Here is an 18609-nt window from a genome sequence, read left to right on the forward strand (position 1 = left end):
CTTCCACGCTGATATGGCAATTGCTTCCTTGGCAAATGAAATCCTCAAGAAAATTGAACACTATCAAGGCTCATTCAGCTAAGACAGTTGTTGCTTTAGAAATAACTTAAGTGAGAGTAATGAGAATTTTTATTTACGCTATCATTTGTCTTTTTTCTAAAGGCTGTGATGAGTAACTGGAATCAGCTTCCACTGCTCTGAATTATATCTAGATTCAACCGAAATATTAAAAAAACCCTGTTTTATGTGTGTAATATAATGAGCCCCATTAATTGCAGAACCATCTTTTCTCACCAAATGCTCACATAGACAACAGCGTTAGCTCTCCTACCTTTCTGCTGAGAGCACAAAATATGAGATTGTTGAAGAGTCTTGTGTCTTTTGCTGTTCCAAATATAAGGGACTATTGCAAGTGGGGGAGGAACAGGAATAATGCACACCTGCAGTTGCCTAGCTCCAAACTTCGTTTTCATTAGTCATACTAGAGGGGCACTAGGAGTATTAGAAGATGGGTAGTTTTTAAAAAAACGGCTTACCTAGGAGCCCTGCTGCCTACACATTTCCCCTTAGCTTCAACCGTTTAATCAAGCCATTTAGAAAACGAAGCAAGTTAATGGTGTGTTGGTAATAAAGTAAGTAGGCAGCCAACAGATATCCTGGCAGCATAACAATGTACAATCACTACCAGTTAAGCCAAATCCTGTATAATTTTAAATTTGCATGTGTTTCCATTAGTAATGTTACACAATGATCTTTGCTCAAACACAAGTCAATTTAAAAGCTCTTTCCCCCCCAGGAAACTTATGCTCAAGATGGGAGGAACTGTGGGTGAGTGGCTTGTTACTTATCAGATAGGCGCTGTCTACTGACCTTTTGGCACACCTACTGAAGGCCTTTTGCATAGGTATTGTTATCCCAGTCTATATATGAAATTAATGAGAGATGTTTCCTAATTTGCCAACACATAAGGAAACATTACTCACTGGTTACAAAGTGAATCCAAGATGCTATTTTTGACCTTTAAAAATTGGAAGTTGCCTGAGGCAACTATCACAAGACACTTCTCTGTATCCCTTGCCATAGATACTGTATTAGATGGATGTTTTCTGGATTTTGTAACAAACCTGGAATAATACTCAAAGAGGAATATGGCCAACTTCAAAGTGGCAATTTCTGAAATGTTGCTTTTTCTGCATCTATAAAACTTCTCAGTTACATTTTATCTGAGATTAGAAATGTTAAGATCCTGTAATGCATCTATAATCCTGGACAAATTTAGTAGGAAGTAAAAACCCCTTTGAGCACGTGGTACCAAGGCACAGGACTGCACTGCAAATGGCATTACATGAAAATATCAAAAGATGGAAGTTCATACCTCCCACCCTAGCATTTTGCATTTCAGCAAAATTCGTTCATAGAGAATAACTGAAATAACACAGCAAAGTGAATTTAAAAGTTTACTTTAATTTTGAACCATTTGTATAACTGTTCTCATGAAGCATCTGTATCACAGCAGGCTACAATAACTTTGGATAAAAGGCAACTGGTAAACTGTCCAATACAAGGTTCCATACAACAGTTCTTACTGGCCCCTACCCAGACATCTCCAGATAAGTTTTTGATCAAAAACATGAAATAGATCCACCTGCTTATTTTAAGCATATTAAAAAGGAAACTAATTGGACCATTTCTATTTGTCTAATTTTTATACAAAAAGGCTACACAATGTTACACTTTTCAGAATACGATTAGAGTGATTATGAATTAGTGTTCTACACCATTACTCGATCCTTAAAAATCAGAAATTGCTGTAGCAGGTTCACTATAACTTAAAAACACAGAGACTTAGAAACCCTACAGTTACTGCAAAAAAAGAAAACTACTTTAAAAGCAAGCAAGGTCAGTACCATTACAAGAGATTTAAAAATTAAAAAAAGTTTTAAACAAGCAAGGCTAGAGTTTGATAAATTCCATCTTGTGATATTCATTCTTGTGCATTCTTCGTTTCGTGAGTCACTCTCCAAATCCATTTGTTACTCCTCGACCAAAAGGACCAGAACAAAAAGTTTACTTCAGTTGTTCCCATAGGAAACTCAGCTTGGTTAGTGTGTCAGGCACTTTCTGAGATACTAGCCCACCCCTCGAGCCCTCTCAGCAACTCTACAGGCCAATCACAATGCAAGATCATTCAGGCAATACAGCTGTGTAGGAGGGAAAAAAATAAATCAGGGTTAAACAACAGGAATGGTTACTCAGGTTAGAACTGCATCATGACACACCTAAGTAAATCACTCTGACAGACCGTAATCATGAGTTAGGTTGAAAGCAGACACTGCAATTTTGAAACGCGCGTCTGTGACCAACACGAACCAACCCAAAGCTGTTCCCTCCCTGCCAGCCAAATTCTCAGATTGGTAGGTAGGTGGAGCTTCTTACCTAAAGGACGATTTACAGGTCAGTATCGAACCAGGCCAACTGATTACTGTCACCTGGAGGCAGCCCATCCATAAGGTCCTGGGCATGTCCTAGATCTGGCAGCCCATCAACTGGGTAGTCAGCACCAGGGTGGTGGCCCCCCATGTCATGTTCCATCATTGGGTCCATACCCAAGGCATCCTGACCGTATCCTCCAGAGTGGAAAGAACGGTAGCTAGGATCTAAGAAAGTTAAGGATGGCAGAGGGGAGAAGGGGGGGAAAAGCATGTTAACATGTTAGGCGCACCAGAAGCTCCAAACATCAGTGGGTGAGATTCCATAACCCAGCCACACTGAAGTCACATTTTCTAGCCCGGAAGTTGTACGGACAAAATGGCAAGTCATTAGCATGCTACTATCAGAAGCATAAAGCAAGTTCCAGCCAAGCCATTAGTCTGCATACTGCTGAAAACCCAGAACAGCAATACTGTTACAGTGCACACAACTGAAATGCAGACTTTTAAATATGCAACTAGAAACGCTTATAGCTTGCTTTTTACCTGCCCATAAAACAGATGTGTCTATATTTACACAACCAGCACATTTTTATATACAAAAACGCTTTACAACAGGGAACTTTCGTAGCATTTGAATATGAGGCAATTGATCTAGAATGACTTGGTGAGGTGCTCTCACACAGAGGCTGCTCAACGCGTGTTTTGAGTGGCATTGTTCCACGGAACAGCGCAAATCACAAAGGTTCAGTTAAGATGCTACCATCTTAATGTATTCTTAAAGGCATTCTAAGTATATTTGGCTTTACTGCAATTGATACATACCATCTGGGCGATAGCCAAGAGGTTCTCCTTGGGCACCAATATCAAGTCCCAGATCTGCAGTCTGTAGGGAATATGCAAAGAATTAAGTCTCTCAGCAGAGGCAGGAAATTAATTCCAGAAGCACCCATCATCTATGAATTTGTTCAAAGAGTTACTTAATGTTATATATGCCTGCACTGATTTGGTTAGAAGTACACAACAGTCAGCTCCAGCTATTTTTCTATGTAGCTAGCACATAGGAAGCAGACCAAGTTGCCATACCAAGGCAGAGTCCTCTGCAATAGTCTCATTAATAGAAACTTTAATATTGGGACACTTCTAGTGTATGCGACAATCAGGTGTTTAACAGGAACATTATATGGTTTCCGTTAATTTGCCATTAAAAAGGTAAAGCAACCCCTGACCCTTAGGCCCAGTCGCGGATGTCTCTGGGGTTGTGGCGCTCATCTCGCTTTACTGGCTGAGGGAGCCAGCGCACAGCTTCCGGGTCATGTGGCCAGCATGACCAAGCCGCTTCTGGCGAAACCAGAGCAGTGCACAGAAATGCAGTTTACCTTCCTGCCGGAGTGGTACCTATTTGTCTACTTGCACTTTGATGTGCTTTCAAACTGCTAGGTGGGCAGGAGCAGGGACCTAACGACAGGAGTTCACCCCGTTGCGGGGATTCGAACCGCTGACCTTCTGATTGGCAAGCCCTAGGCTCTGTGGTTTAACCCACAGCGCCACCCATGTCCATTAGTGATCTAGCAACATTGAACAGCATTTAGGAATCCAAAGGCTCACTCACATCACAGAAAAGTTTAGGAACAGAACTAATGGCCTTTATTTGAAAACTGCTCCGAAACCCACTGCAAAAGTCCAAGCTTAATGTTATTGTTTGCGGGCATATGGTGCCATGGGCCAGCGTGTCTGGCTGTTAACCAGGAGGTTGGTGGTTCGAGCCCACCCAGGGGCAGGATTCTTGCACTGCAGGTTTGAACTAGATGACATTCGGGGTCCCTTTCAACTCCATGATTAAAGGAATACTGTTAGCTGTGTATCTAGCCGTTTAACTGACCTCATTCCAAGCCATTGGTTCAGTCCTGAAGAGGGAGCTCGTCAGTTCGACCGAAAGCCGTTTCTTATAATCTTGTGGTTTATCTTCGGACATCCTAAACAACACTGCAGCTGCGTATGTCGCTGTTCAAGGAGAAGGGAGTTTTAGAAGAGGAATCCAAATACCACCAAGCCCAATTCTCTCTTCCTCCACTTACCCACACCCTCATTCCTAGAATGAAGAAGTTCCGTCAGTGGTGCTGTAGCTCCCTCTGCTTCAATTGCCTCCGCTGCTTCTTTGTCCTGAGCCAATTCACACAGTACACCTGCAGCCACTCTCTGGATGTTCTCGATAGGGGAATACAACAGCTAGAAGGGAAACATCAAGCAGGACAGACATTGTAAAGTATGCTGTTTGAGCACAAACTACAAGCATTGTCAAGAAAAACCTTCTTTAGGCCTTGACCAAAGTTTGGTTCCTGCAGGCCTCTAGGTAATCAAACACTACTTTCTGGTAAGAAATTCAACTTTCACTAATGAGGACTAGATCGCGAATTCAGTGCACGTGTGATGTCTGGTACAAGCTGGGTTCCAAGGCCACTGACACCTCGACTAATTGGACCAGATGCCTTCCCTTATTTATTTTTTTCTGGAAAATTACAGCGAGTCTGATGGTCCTGAAAGTGAGCAAAGGTAAATATCCAGCCCCTATTTTTCTGGGCAGTGGGCACATTACTACATGAATGTAGTGACCCTCCTCAGTTTTATAGACTCCTGGGCACCATACCATCACATTTTCAACCACATTTGGCAGAAGCCAAATTCTGCACACAATGCCAAATTATTTATTTCTATGCAAATATATAGTATATTGACTAAAACTCTGCCAATACTGTGCTCAGATAAGACTGCAGCTAGAAAATAACTGGGCAGTTTCTAAAAATTGTTTCCCACACTCTTCCATAAGATCACAACTCTTCCAAGTATTTTCTTGCTCAGGAACTTTACCTACCTGCACAAATAGTGGAATGGTGTTTAGACCCCTAATTACAATTCGATTGTGGACATCTCTAGCCAGAATATGAAGGGCTCCAGTGCAGCCTTCAACTATTTCTTCCATACGAACGCCCTCCTGCACAAGAAACATTGGGGGGGGGGGTTAATTACTACACAGGTTAGTTACAGAAATCCTGACAAATCAAACATGCCTTTGATACCTAGTCTGCATCAGCATATTTGTAGTGCTTTTTCAGTGAGCAGTCAAGTTTTGCAAGTGCAGAGATAAGAGTTAAAACCACCTTTATAGTGGAATAATGTATCCCTCCCTGAATAGCAGGTATGGCAATAAGTTTAGTGAACACTTACAGACGTCTACCAGTAAGTTCTTCCTGTCTGCCATTACAGAATCAGCCTCAGCAGTAAGCCGCCTACAGTATTTTAACACAATAGCAGGAAAAGCAAGACAAGTAGTTGCATTATTTGAAGCTTTTGGTTAGACAAAGGAGATCCTGCTGCACTTATTTCTGCCATTCTTCATTAAGAGTCACATACCACAAACTGTTGCTGTGTGCCACCCATTGACGTACGGCGTTGGGTGTCTTGATGTGCTCTAACCAGCAGCTGGACTAGTCTTGGAATAGCACCTTGTTCGCGCAATGGAGCATGATTTGCTGGACAGAGAGCAAGATTGCGGATCAGACCAACGGTAGCCTGAAATTACAAGGAAGGCCGTTAGAAAGTTTTAAGACATCCTGCAAGGCACTCAAAAACCTCGCTTCAGCATTTGAAAGTCCAACTGGATTCCCTCCGTCCTCTCCCACCCTCGAAGACAGGATTATACTTTGAATTCTGTTACCTTGATAAGAGGCCAGTGAGATGGCGGATGCAGGAGTTTAACCACCACTGGAAGTCCATAATGGAGACGCACTGCATTCTGCGCCATCTCAGCTTCTTGGTGCCGACTAGTGAGGTGACGGAGCGCACAGATAGCTGGCTCGGTGATATCTTCCCTGTCACCAGCCCGGAGAACTGTACGCACAAGAGCCTCAATGCCACCCACTTGGCACACCATCATTTTATTCTTGTAGTTGTTGCAAGTAAGGTTAGACAGGATACCAGCTGCACAGGTTACAACGTTGATGTCGTCTGACCCTAATAGCTGCACAAGGGTTCCCAGTAGACCCTCCATACCTTCCTGTAAGAAGAGAGCATGCATTAACACCAGCTTCTTTGTACCTGGCTGCTTATTAATGCCAAGTTTCTGTAAGAGCTACTTTTACTATCTCACCTTCCTATCTGTGGGTTGTATTAATCCAGATAGGAAATTTAAAGGGAGGGCTTCTCAGCAAAGTACACAACAATGAAAAGGACCAAGGTAGATCCATTCTAGCAACACTGATTACCAGAAACTTTCTTCCTCCTGTAGCATCTGCTTATACAATGGGAAGCCTTAAAAAGGCCCTTTTGATCAAGCCCACAACTAAATGTTTTCCCAGAGGTGACTAGCGTTCTTCCCAATGACGATTTGTTCTCCAACTAAGGGTACAGATGAAAAGCACAGGTCCACCTACCACATTCTCATTAGCATGTAACTAACCCTCTCCAAGGCTAAAATTGAGGGGGGAATAAGTGAACCCTTAAGAGTTTAACATGTAGAACTGGCACTTTGAAAAACAGAAACATGAACAGCTCATCCAAAATATGGGATGAGGCAAGAGTATTGGCTGAATCAGCAGTGCAATCATTAGAAAGCATCTCTCTTCATCTCTTTCTATATATTTCCCACATTTGATTTAAAACAATCCTGGGGAAGTATTTGCATATCCATAGGCAGAATTTAATTTAATTTACACTAGCCTGGAATATGCTTCATTAAAGGACAGCATATAATTTTAAATAAAAACATTGTAAAAATGAGGAAGAAAGCCAGGCACCTCAAATTCTTCCTCACTCATTTCAGTCTGTCATAAGAATTCCTCACCTGGACACAACATCATTATTTCTTAGATCATCTCTTCCATGCCCCCACTAACAAATGGTTGTTGCAATATGCCTCTATCTTGTGTTAATCAGCATAGCATCCCTATGCTTCAATACTAGTCTCATGGCTCTGTAATTCAGGGGCCAGGCAACATGCAACCCATGGTTTACTGCAAGGAGCATGCACGGTTCAGGCTCATGCATGCTCCTCCGTTTATTCATGGTGACTTTTATCAACCTAGCTTGACACTTGAGAACACTTTATAGCTTTGGCGTTTATGATAACCTTTAAAGTTCTTGTTCCTTACCTGCTTAGTTGCAGCATCCGAAAGATTTCTAAGAGTCCAGAGACAATTCTGAACAAGCCGCTGGCTTGGATCTGTAAGGTGGAGTCCCAAAGCCTGCATTCCACCTAAAGAACATTTAGGTATATTAGGTTTCACATCATCATGTATCCTTCTTCCAACCTCAAGTCTTTACATGGGACATTCAGTCTTTCACTTAAAAGTACCACACATGTGCCAGATTGCTGTTCTGAATTTTCCTCACTTTTAAACCATCTAACTCTTCTGACAACCATGTTTCATTTCAGAGCTAAGTTTTAAGCCACTGAATGAGGACACATTCTCTCTCTCTCTCTCTTACTCTCTCTCTCTCTCTCTCACACACACACACGGCCAGAATCACAGTGTACTTCTAATTTTATTACCTCTTCAGGATTCAGACACATTAACCTATCCACCAGTTTAGAAAGTCATGAGGTCTCTAATTATACAGTAGTTGGGAAATGAAACCCATTTTAAAGTGGCATGGCATCATCTAACTTTTGTTTTACTTCTATGTGGCACTTTAGTTAAAAGTACTATCTAGCAATAATTGTCTAAACACGAAGCATTCCAATTGATTTGAAACACCTCCCATATCCATAAGCTTTGGCACAGAGGCAACACAAAATGTGATGGTGTTGCCATAAAAAAGATACTTACCAGCCTCTACAATTGCCGGTTTGTTACTAGAGCAGACTGACAGCACCTTTAGCACTCTACTTGTGGTCCACAGTAGTTTCTCATAGGTGTAGGTCCTCATTATGTTTACTAGAGCCTGGGGTCCACCACTGGCCAGAATGATAAGCTGCAAAAAGTTTAAAAATAAAATAAAAAACAAAGCAGTAATTACTCATTTCATTTATATCCTACCTTTACTCCTAATAACTATTTATTTAAAATATTTATAACCTGCCTTTCATCTATATAGATACCAGGGTGAGGGACAACCAACTTTGCAATAAATTTAATTTAAAAATCCATGGATAGGGGCAGCTAAAATTAAAGAAATACGGAAGAAGAACATCTAACAGTAAGACCTTCTGGGTGCCCCACAAAGAAGACCCTTGGAAGATGCAGCAAGTCACCAAGTTGGCTTTTGATGGCTGTGGCAATTTGAGCCTGGTTTCGCCAGCCCAACACTAACCACTGTGCCATGTGGGCTCTTTTGACATTTGTGTCATTCCCTGCCTGCATAGACATATTGGGTTCTTGATCACTAAAAGAACTATGGAAGGTGTTTCTTCCTCTGTTTACTGCTTGTGTTTCTGAGCTGCCAGACTCATTTACATTTGCGCAAATCTAATGCGCACCCTAATTTTTGCATCGTGATTTGGCCAAAAAAGGTACGTGTTACATTTGAGTAAATACAGTACTATTTGTCCTTTGCATACGCAAAACACTTTAAAATGTTTCGATAGTTACCTTGCTTTCTTGGTTGCCATATGCAAGAATCTGCAGGCAGTCTGTTGTGATGGCCAAAAACTTAACATTTGTCTTGTTGAGCAAGGCAACCATTTTCTGCAAACCACCAGCTAGACGAACAGCCATTTTGGCGCCTTCTTGATGCAAGAGAAGATTATGCAGAGTAGTAATGGCGTAGAAGAGCACAGAATCCACGGGAGAACTATGAAGAAAGTTTAGGTTAGCAAACCTCCAGTCCAAGGCTGACAGATGTTGGAAAGGTGTGTCATGTCAACGATCTACATACCCAAGCATCTTAACAAGAGCAGGAATCCCTCCTGATTTGAAGATTGCCAGCAAGCCTTCACGGTGATGAGAGAGGTTGTGTAGTGTACCCGCAGTACAACGGGCTGTTTCCACATCATTTGTATTCTGCATAGTACGCACAATGGCAGAAACCATTTGAGGAGAGCGCATTATCGCATGGCGAGAGGCTTCCTTTTTGGACAACTGATGAACCATAACTGCAGCCTTGTTCACCACCACCTACAAAAGGCATTTGAAAGAGTTACTTGTTTTGATGTTCATGAACTTTTCAAGGTATGAAAAGATCACTAAAACACTTTCAACACAGGAAAACTATGAATGTTGGAGGCACAATTTCCATGTGAAACAGCACAGTCCAACTCGAAGTGTCCCTTGTGGGGCTCATGGAAAAAGACTCATTACTTACACGCCAATAATTACATGTACATTACCTGGTCCTCATCGTTCAAGAGTTTGGTCAGTTCTGGGATGGCCCGAGTTGCAAGTTCTGCATCATCTTGGTAGTTTATCAAGTTAACCACAGCATGTTTTAACATCTGGGATGGTTCAGCCAGGCGTTGCACATTTGTTGGGTGAGCAGCATCAAACTGTGTTGATGGGATCTGCATGCCTTCGTCCAATGTTTCTGGGAACATGGCAGCACGCACCCTCTGTGCTCTCGTCATAGCATACTGTCCATCAATATCTGGAACAGGAGCAAGCCTTTTTTAACAACTTGACTAACAAGGAAGTAGGCGGTTATTTAGGTAATAAGACTGTACTTACCAGCAACCTGTTCCTGAGTGAAGGACTGAGAGAATCCCTGTTCCCACTCATATAGAACTTGGGTGGTATCAACATCTTCCTCCTCAGGGTTTCCCTTGCCACTCAGAGAGGGAGCCGTTGTTGTGGCACCAGAGTGGATACCAGAATCCAGGTATGATTGTTGCTGCCAGTGGCTGACAGCTGCTTTTCTATCTGGCTCCATTGCCATGTCCAACTCCATCAAGTCAGCTGCAAGAGATAAGGTTAACAATGAGTTTGCTTCAACATTACACGTCATTTTGGCAAAATCCTGGATTTGGACAAATACAAGTTATCTACACTACGCGTTTATAATGGTCACCCCATTTAAGACCTCCTGGAGAGGCTCTTCTTTATATCACACACCAGAAGAGTTATTGGTTAGGAGACAAGAGCCTTAGTCGAGGAAATCCCATTTAAGAGAATTCCACATTACCCCTTCCTTGCTGTTTGTTTCGCCACTATTGTGGAAACCTTTTTGTTTCAACAAGCCGTTCAAGCTCATACTTTCATACTCCTTCATCTGAGCTTTTATCTGCAGCCCCACAATTCAAGTTTTCCATCTGATGCCTACTGGCCATGTTCCATAAGCATTCAAATATTTACTGATCTCTTCTTGCCATTCATTATTTTTGTTTTACAAACACATTAAATTCTAGAAACAAAAAAACCCTGAAATTTGATTAACAGTATTGTTCTTCCTGTAACAGTATTGTTCTTCCTGTAAGTACAGGCTAACTAAATGTCTGTTGGGCAGGGAGAAAAGACTGGAATTTTGGAGTCGTGTCAAGCCCACTCAGAAGCCTGCAACTCTATCACTTTCTGTTCAAAGTACAGTGGTGCCTCGCAAGACGAAATTAATCCATCCCGCGAGTATCTTCGTCTAGCAGTTTTTTTCGTCTTGCGAAGCAACCCTATTAGTGGCTTAGCACTATTAGCGGTTTAGCGGCTACTAAAGGCTTAGTGGATTAGTGGCTAAAAGGCTATTAGCGGCTTAGAAAAAGGGGGGAGCGGGGAAAAAATCGGAACACTCGCAAGACGTTTTCGTCTTGCAAAGCAAGCCCATAGGGAAAATCGTCTTGCGAAGCAGCTCAAAAACGGAAAACCCTTTCGTCTAGCAGGTTTTCCGTCTTGCGAGGCATTCTTCTTGCGGGGCACCACTGTAAACCTAAAATCAGAATCCAGTGAAACCACCAGAACAGGCCAACTCCATGCAGCCTTAATTCCCTGGACACATAGAGTTGTTATTTGCTAAGTCTTGAGAATTTATGCCCACACCCAGCAAGATCAGAGTTGAAATAATCACAATGAACCATCAGTAACTTGATGGCTACACAAAAGACACACCTTGGGTTGCCATGATCCTTGATGTGCTCCCAGAACTGTGGTCTACTGCACTTCAGACCCTAAAATACAATAAAATATATAGTTCAATAAATAAAATATATTTCAATAGTAGGATCTAAGGTACAATTCCACTAAGTAATGAGACATAGCTTTGCTAAAGAAACTAGCATAATATTTGTAGGCCATCCTATACTCTGAGCTTGGCCCTGTCAGCAAATAGCAATTTGAGGAACTGCCTCTCTAGAAATTTGATGTGGGAACAGTGGACTTCAGCTGTTTAAACTGTGCCTTAACCTGAGCATTTGGAATAAATGCAAATATTACAATACCAATACACACCCAGCTACTTCCTTCCAAAGGAAACCAAACCCAGGCATAAACTACACATCTGGATCTTCTTATTGCTCATTTAAGTGCAGTGAACATTAACACTGTTGTTAGAAGATTGTGTTTCCTTGCAGGGAAACTGTGAGCTGCTGTTAATGAACTACAGCAGAGAAAGCAACTGCCACACTCCTAGCCCAAATGTTATTGGGTGATGGAGGCCTTGCGACAGCAACTCAAAGGTGACCTTGAGAACAATGCAACTGCTAGGCTATGACCTATGATCTAAAGATTAGTTTCTATGAAGTTGAATGAAGGAGTTGCATCTTTGCTAGGTCAGGGAAATCTTTAAAATAGAGCAGCAATAAGGAAGCTCAGGCTAGGGGCCAAATGTAGCCCTCCTGGCTTCTCTACCTGGCCCTCAGAACTCTGCCCAGGCCACACAAAGCCACAGCCCTCAAGGGCTCTGCTTCGCACTTGGTAGTATTTCCTTGAACTCAAATAATGCTTCATCTGAATTATATACATGAAAGCCCAGTAAATAAAAGCAGGAGAAATTCGCTTCCCCCCCCACAGAATTTTATGAAAAATAGAAAAAACTGGATTGTTTTAAGACAAGGTATGCATATATTTAGGCCCCCCAAATGTTTATGCAAGTCTGTGTACAGTATCGGATCATAATATTTCTGTACACAGAGCACAAACAAATCCTAAACTGTACACAAAAAGTACACCTCTAAAATGTAAGAGCAAGATGCTTTCTGCCTCTTGGAGGGCACTGTCATTGTCACAAGAGAATGAAGAATGATTCACTGCCTTCTTTGTTTGTGGCCTTCTTGTTGACATAGGTAGTGGACCTGTCTCTGTCCTGTCCTCTGGACTAGCTTAGTTTAATCTGAGCAAATCATCCATTTTTAGAACTGCAATACGAAGGAACAAATGGAAAGTGATAACTTAGAAAAGGAGACCAATTGAATTTCATGTGGTGTTCATTGAGGTTTGTCCCCCCCCCCCATTTTTATGGAAATGAGTGTTTTATGTTTGCTTGAAACTGCGGGAGAATTGGAGGAGACATGATAATTTTCAAAATAATGATTTGTTTTACTGTAATGTTGATGGCTCCTGTTTCTATTGTTACTTTGCCTGCTCCTCAAACTAGCAAAAGCAGAGGTGCTAGCTTCCTTATACGCTAAGCTGTAATAAAAACTTATTTTTTTAAAAAAATCAATGTGAAATTTTTTTCTGACAAAACTGTACTTTTAATACATGAGACACAATAATCCTACAGTAAACCAAGCTATACATAATGCATGTTATGTTCCTACAGTAACAAACTGACTTTCAATATGTAGAATGCTTTTTTTAAAAGTATTGCATTTTTTTCAGTTCCCTCTCCCCTCCACAAAAAACAGTGAGAAAAGCATACACACACCCTCACCCACCACCCTCAAAATATCTCAAAATTTTACATCTCTAGTCTTGATAGAAAGATGTGTGTGTATAAACTAGCCTACTGTAAAAAGATAAAATCTGTGCTTATTGCTTGGCCCACCACTGGCATGCACATGCTGACAAGAAGGCAATCTGGTTCAGGGTGGAAAAGATTCCCCAGCTCTGAATTAAGAGTAGTAACTGACAAGAGTCAGTGATAAAGATCACAAGAGGGTTAAGCCTAAATACTCCAATACATCTGGATACACACTTACCAACATAGCTTTCTGGCAAGATACAATTATGCCCTCAACTTTGTCGTGGATGAAAAGGCCAAACAGTGTCTCTTCTGTTTGCTGCCTTCCCTCCCCCACATACCAATTTAAGACTATCACCTGCAATCCCTTTTGAAAAACTACAGTGGTACCTCGGGTTACATACGCTTCAGGTTACAGACTCCGCTAACCCAGAAATAGTGCTTCAGGTTAAGAACTTTGCTTCAGGATGAGAACAGAAATTTTGCTCTGGCGGCGCGGCAGCAGCAGGAGGCCCCATTAGCTAAAGTGGTGCTTCAGGTTAAGAACAGTTTCAGGTTAAGAACAGACCTACGGAACGAATTAAGTGCTTAACTCGAGGTACCACTGTACTGGCATTTGTGGAAGTATGCCATATAACAGAAGCCAAAGGAGTGAGATTTATGGAGATGCAACCATTAACTTAAGTTCAGTTGTAATACAGGTGACTCTCAACTTATGTGGGGATTACATTCCAGGAATAGTGGCTAAGGCCAAAACTGTGCATGGTCAAAACACATTGGGTTCAGTGGTGGGTGGGATTGCCAAAGTTTTTCTTCCTGGATACCGAGCCCCTTTTAATTTTTTTAAGCAAAGCACGTAAAACTGAATGAGCACAAATTAAAAGGCACGTAAGTTGAGAGTTACATGTACAACTCCAGCATTTTTAGAGTTGAATATTTTCTTGTTGGTGAATGTGCTATGTAGTCTTCCTGCTTCATATCAAGCAATACTAGTTTACTTGCTGCATAACTAGTTCTGCAAGCTTGCGATTAAATGCTAAACATTTCTTTTCCTAATCTGTTGTGCTGGGTAGAGCCCCCCTTCAAAAGAAATCACTCACTGCTTCATTAAGTGTGGAAACTGGTATCTGGAAGGAAGTGGTCAGACCTACTTATATTTGGGCTTGTTCAGTGCTCACCCTTCAGGATGCCAACCAACAAGGTTAATGAAATATAATGGATGTAGTCACACATGCTAGAACGGTGGTTTAATAGTGTAACACACCTTCATGGAACTGTCTGGTAGTTCAAGTGAAGGAGGACTGCAGCTATTCTGTAAGTTTAAACAGAGATCAAAGTGTCTACATAGATGCTCTGGAGATGTCCTGTGCACTGTGCAAAATCACTGCTATGAATACAACTATGAATACCAAGCTGTTTCAAAGGAATTTAAAATCTGGTTCTATCACGCAGACATTATTTCTGCCGTAGGGTTAGACAAGTTTGCAGAAGTTTTGCTTTGTCTGGGAATCATATTTCCTTAGCATGAATATCCATTTGTTTTTCTAAGGCTCCAGTCTGTTTCAGCCCCCACCCCAGATGTGCAAGTAAGGTTAGTACAAAATAATTTTGTATACATTATAGAACTGCATGTATGGTTCCAACAGATAACTATAATTTCAAAATACATTTATCCCTTCTCCCTACACACCACCTCTTCAGGTACCAATTTTTGCTATGGCTTGTATACATTGTTATAACCTGTTCTCAAATATATATATAATCTATAATAGTCATTCATCAATTTTGAAACATTTCCTTCTGATAGCTCGAGTAAACACTTTGCCTGAGAAAAACAGATCTTGCTTCCTTCCGAGACGACATACACACATTTCTCCCTAACATAGCCAACAGGTTTTAAGACAGGTTTCTTCCCCTTCTGTTTTACTAGCTATTACTGAATGTACATCCATGTTTTGCTTCAGAAATCAACAATTCAAAATCTAATGTGCTCCGATGAAATTTAGTTGTTCCAATGAACAGCTTATTAGCCACTTCACTAACCTACAGTCACAAAAGCACATGCCTGTAATGTTCCCTTATAAATAAGACTCTCCAGCAGAAAAACTGAAATTGTTTTCAATCTAGTTGTGAACTCAAGTAATAAAATGTTTACAAGTCTTAATAGCATATTCAAAAGAATCAAAACTGATGAGCCCAGGGTACTTTAACAAGACTCAACAAAAATTGTTGTTGATCAGGCAGCTATCCTGACTGAAGCAGTAGCCTAAACACTTTCAGTGCAAAGCAGTCAGTTACATTTAGGAACTCTCCTAATGCAGGTGTAGCCAACATTTTAGGGCCTATGGGCACATCTGCAAAGTGCAGAAACTGTCACGGGGGCCACACAGCAACCAAGTACATGCCACAACCTGTTCTACTGGCTATAATAAAGCTTAGTTTCAGCAAGGAGGGGAAATCCTTTGGGCACATGCGTGCCTTGGGCGCATGTGGCAACCCAATGCATGCAAATATATTAATGAAATTACATTTGTTTTACTTGTATTCACTTTATAGCAAAAAGGATGCTGCTCTCTAATGTGGGAGTCATAGCCTCAACTAATATTTTTATGCTATTTCATCAGTTGCTGGAATCTGCTCATATTAGCACCTTTCAGGTTCTTAACCCAAGACAGTTGATTAATGAAATCCGTATCAGATGGCATATAATGGAACACAAACTGACTAATAAAGCTTTACCAGACAAGACATACAGGCAGAGCAACTTGCATCAAAGAACCGGTGCACACAGCAGTACTGCTGTGTGTGTTTTAATGCAGAAAATATTGGACTCACTAGTCTGATGGATGGCAGGCAATCTGTGACTACAGCAATGTCCCATTCTTCGTATGGACAGGTTTGGACACCAGCCAGTTCAATATGCAGACCCCTTTCTCAGTAGCTTTTTGCAAGCTATGAAGTTCTTAATTAAAGACTTGATGCTCATATGTGTGTGTATACATAGACACACAGAAAGAGCCTGGGTTATACTGCCAACCTTATTTTCTTAAAAGTAGAGCACAGACTTCCTAAATGTTGGTGGAAAACATTTTGGGAGATGAGCAGATGAATTTGTTCTGCAGGCCTAACAATATGCCACCTATCAACCAGATTATCTAAAAACTTGTACCTAAGTGCACTTTTGGGCTCTTAGCACAACCCATAATATTAATGCAAGCATGTGTTTACACAGCTTCACCAAAGGAGAGGCAATTATAAAATACTAATGGAATAAGCAATACTAGTAGCATCAAATAACAAACTTCTGTAGAGTGCTCAAGTGTTTAATTCACAATGCATAATCAGTATTTCCCTCCACATAAGATTAGGACTGAGGCAGAGAGAGTAGTTTCCTTAAGGCCACCTAGTGAGCTCATAACAGAGGCAAGATGACAACTTAGAAGTGGGAACTTATCAAATTCATAACTCAGTCTCTTTATCCGTTACACTACAGCAGCTCTATTTTATTGTTTTATTAAACAAAATTTATATACCACTTGATTGTAAAAACCTCTAGGCAGTATACAAAATATGCTCTGGAAATACTCTCAATTCAGGAGTCAATATAAAATTAGACAGCCATATTTTTAAGAAAACAGTTTTATCATTTAACCATTTCCTGGGGCAAAGGCAGAGATACCTGTTACAACAAACAGGTTTTTTCGCTTACATGTCTGTTTTGAAAATTAAAACTACACTGGCAATGCCGTCCACTTTAGAATAGCTACTGCTATTCTAGGGTGCAAGGGGAAATGGTGTCTGATGGTTTGTGGTATTGTGGTTTAATACATCTACAGCAGGCTCAAATTTTGAACTTCTGTCCTACGCGCAAATAACCCTACGTATTGCATTTCTATTCCACTAATTAAGCAGCTGCTTATATGTACATACAGCCTTACAAGTTACAGCCCACTTGTCTGTGTTTGTGTTATTTGACATAAAAAGCAGTATCTTTGAAGCTTGCCCATCTGGTGCAAATTCTAACAGGCATAAGCTATTTTAAAGCCTCTTTTCAGGCTCAGGATCAACCTGGCACAAAATGTAATGCAGTACAGGTTAAAAAAACACCTACCCTCTAGCACTGCTAGCAAGGGACAATCCTAGCTTCTAGTCCACCCCAAAACAAATGGCACCTATATTGCCTCAGAACCATCTAGTCACCTATGTATTCCTCTAGGTTTCTTCTTAATTTTGTTACTGACTCAGAATGGGGCATGAACTAAGTGAGCATTCTTCTCTAGGACTGATGCCTTTCCAGCCAAAGCTAAATATGTGCTCAAGGCACACTCTTCCAAAGACAGATGTTCCAAGTTACAAGACTGGCCAAATGGAGGCTGCTTTTGCTGCTCAGTCCCTGGAAAGCTACTTGGATTAATAATAATAATAAATGTTATTTATATCCCGCCCTCCCCAGCCAAAGCCGGGCTCAGGGCGGCTAACAAAATTTTTTCTCTTTTTCTCTTAAAATTTGCAACTTTTTTCTTTTATGCAGAAATCTGAATGTCTTGAATGTTGATAGCAAATTCCAGAACCGTATCTGCAATCTGCTTAGGGCATGCTACTAGTACAATCACACTTGGAACAGCTCTGTAAACATACACAAAATATGTATGATGGCACCAGGCAAGCCTTCTAGGAGAGAGCATTTCACAAGTGGGAGCCACCACTGAAAAGGTCTGTTCTTGTGTTGCCACCTTCCAGATCTCCCATGGAGGAGACAGACAAAGGTGGGCCTCAGATGATCACAGTGTCCAGGTGGGCCATACGGGCAGAGGCGGTCCATGATGTATTGGATCCTGAGACACACAGGACTTAATAGATCAAACTTTTTTCTGGGCCAGAATTGTGCTGAAACCACCTTGCCCCAGTTAGCAACCTGACCACTGAATTCTGTCCCAGCTGCAGTTTCCAAACAATCTTCAGAAGCAGCTCAATATAAAAGGCATTCAATAAGACTACTACTACTATTACTTTATTTTAAAGTCTTTATTTATACTTGTTCACAAGGTCTGTGAAAATAACAGACCTGTTCTTAGGCTGATCTACCCACTACTAACAGGGAAGAAAGACTGCATATGCTACTTATGTCAGTGAATCAGCTGAATATCTTACTCTAAACAGGTGTTTTTCAAATATTCACTGACCGACACAGTTTATACACCTGACTGAGGTACCGCGCCAGAATCCTTTTCTTCACTCTCTGAAAATAGAACTATGTGCCATATAAAAAAGCTTTAGAAAAATTTACAATAAACCTGGCAGCATTCAGATAAATAAATAAATTTGACTCAGGCACCTCCATAATACTTTCAACACTATGAACTGC

General features: G+C 41.1%; 2 protein-coding genes across 10 annotated transcripts in view; one reads left to right on the forward strand and one right to left on the reverse strand.

Moving 5' to 3' along the window:
* The window catches only part of ULK4 (unc-51 like kinase 4), a gene marked incomplete at its 3' end in the record, with an annotated part of 181476 nt that extends 179792 nt beyond the window's left edge, over positions 1–1684 (forward strand). For all 5 annotated transcript variants that reach the window (XM_082192968.1, XM_082192967.1, XM_082192970.1 and 2 more), the window contains exon 37: positions 1–1684. In XM_082192968.1, coding sequence (XP_082049094.1) covers positions 1–82 — 82 coding nt within the window.
* The window catches only part of CTNNB1 (catenin beta 1), a 26619-nt gene continuing 9454 nt past the window's right edge, over positions 1445–18609 (reverse strand). For 4 of the 5 annotated variants that reach the window (XM_082193021.1, XM_082193020.1, XM_082193019.1 and 1 more), the window contains exons 2-16: positions 11453–11511; positions 10088–10315; positions 9754–10007; positions 9303–9541; positions 9017–9218; positions 8255–8399; positions 7577–7680; positions 6145–6483; positions 5841–5999; positions 5302–5421; positions 4508–4658; positions 4312–4433; positions 3255–3315; positions 2437–2657; positions 1445–2201 (exon numbers count right to left, since the gene is read on the reverse strand). In XM_082193021.1, coding sequence (XP_082049147.1) covers positions 2449–2657; positions 3255–3315; positions 4312–4433; positions 4508–4658; positions 5302–5421; positions 5841–5999; positions 6145–6483; positions 7577–7680; positions 8255–8399; positions 9017–9218; positions 9303–9541; positions 9754–10007; positions 10088–10315; positions 11453–11465 — 2346 coding nt within the window. In that variant the 5' untranslated portion in view covers positions 11466–11511 and the 3' untranslated portion in view covers positions 1445–2201; positions 2437–2448. The remainder of the gene's footprint in view (positions 2202–2436; positions 2658–3254; positions 3316–4311; positions 4434–4507; positions 4659–5301; positions 5422–5840; positions 6000–6144; positions 6484–7576; positions 7681–8254; positions 8400–9016; positions 9219–9302; positions 9542–9753; positions 10008–10087; positions 10316–11452; positions 11512–18609) is intronic. The other variant, XM_082193023.1, reaches the window with a different exon arrangement.

The sequence above is a fragment of the Podarcis vaucheri genome (genome assembly GCF_965113315.1).
Source record: "Podarcis vaucheri genome assembly, chromosome: 12".
NCBI lineage: Eukaryota > Metazoa > Chordata > Lepidosauria > Squamata > Lacertidae > Podarcis > Podarcis vaucheri.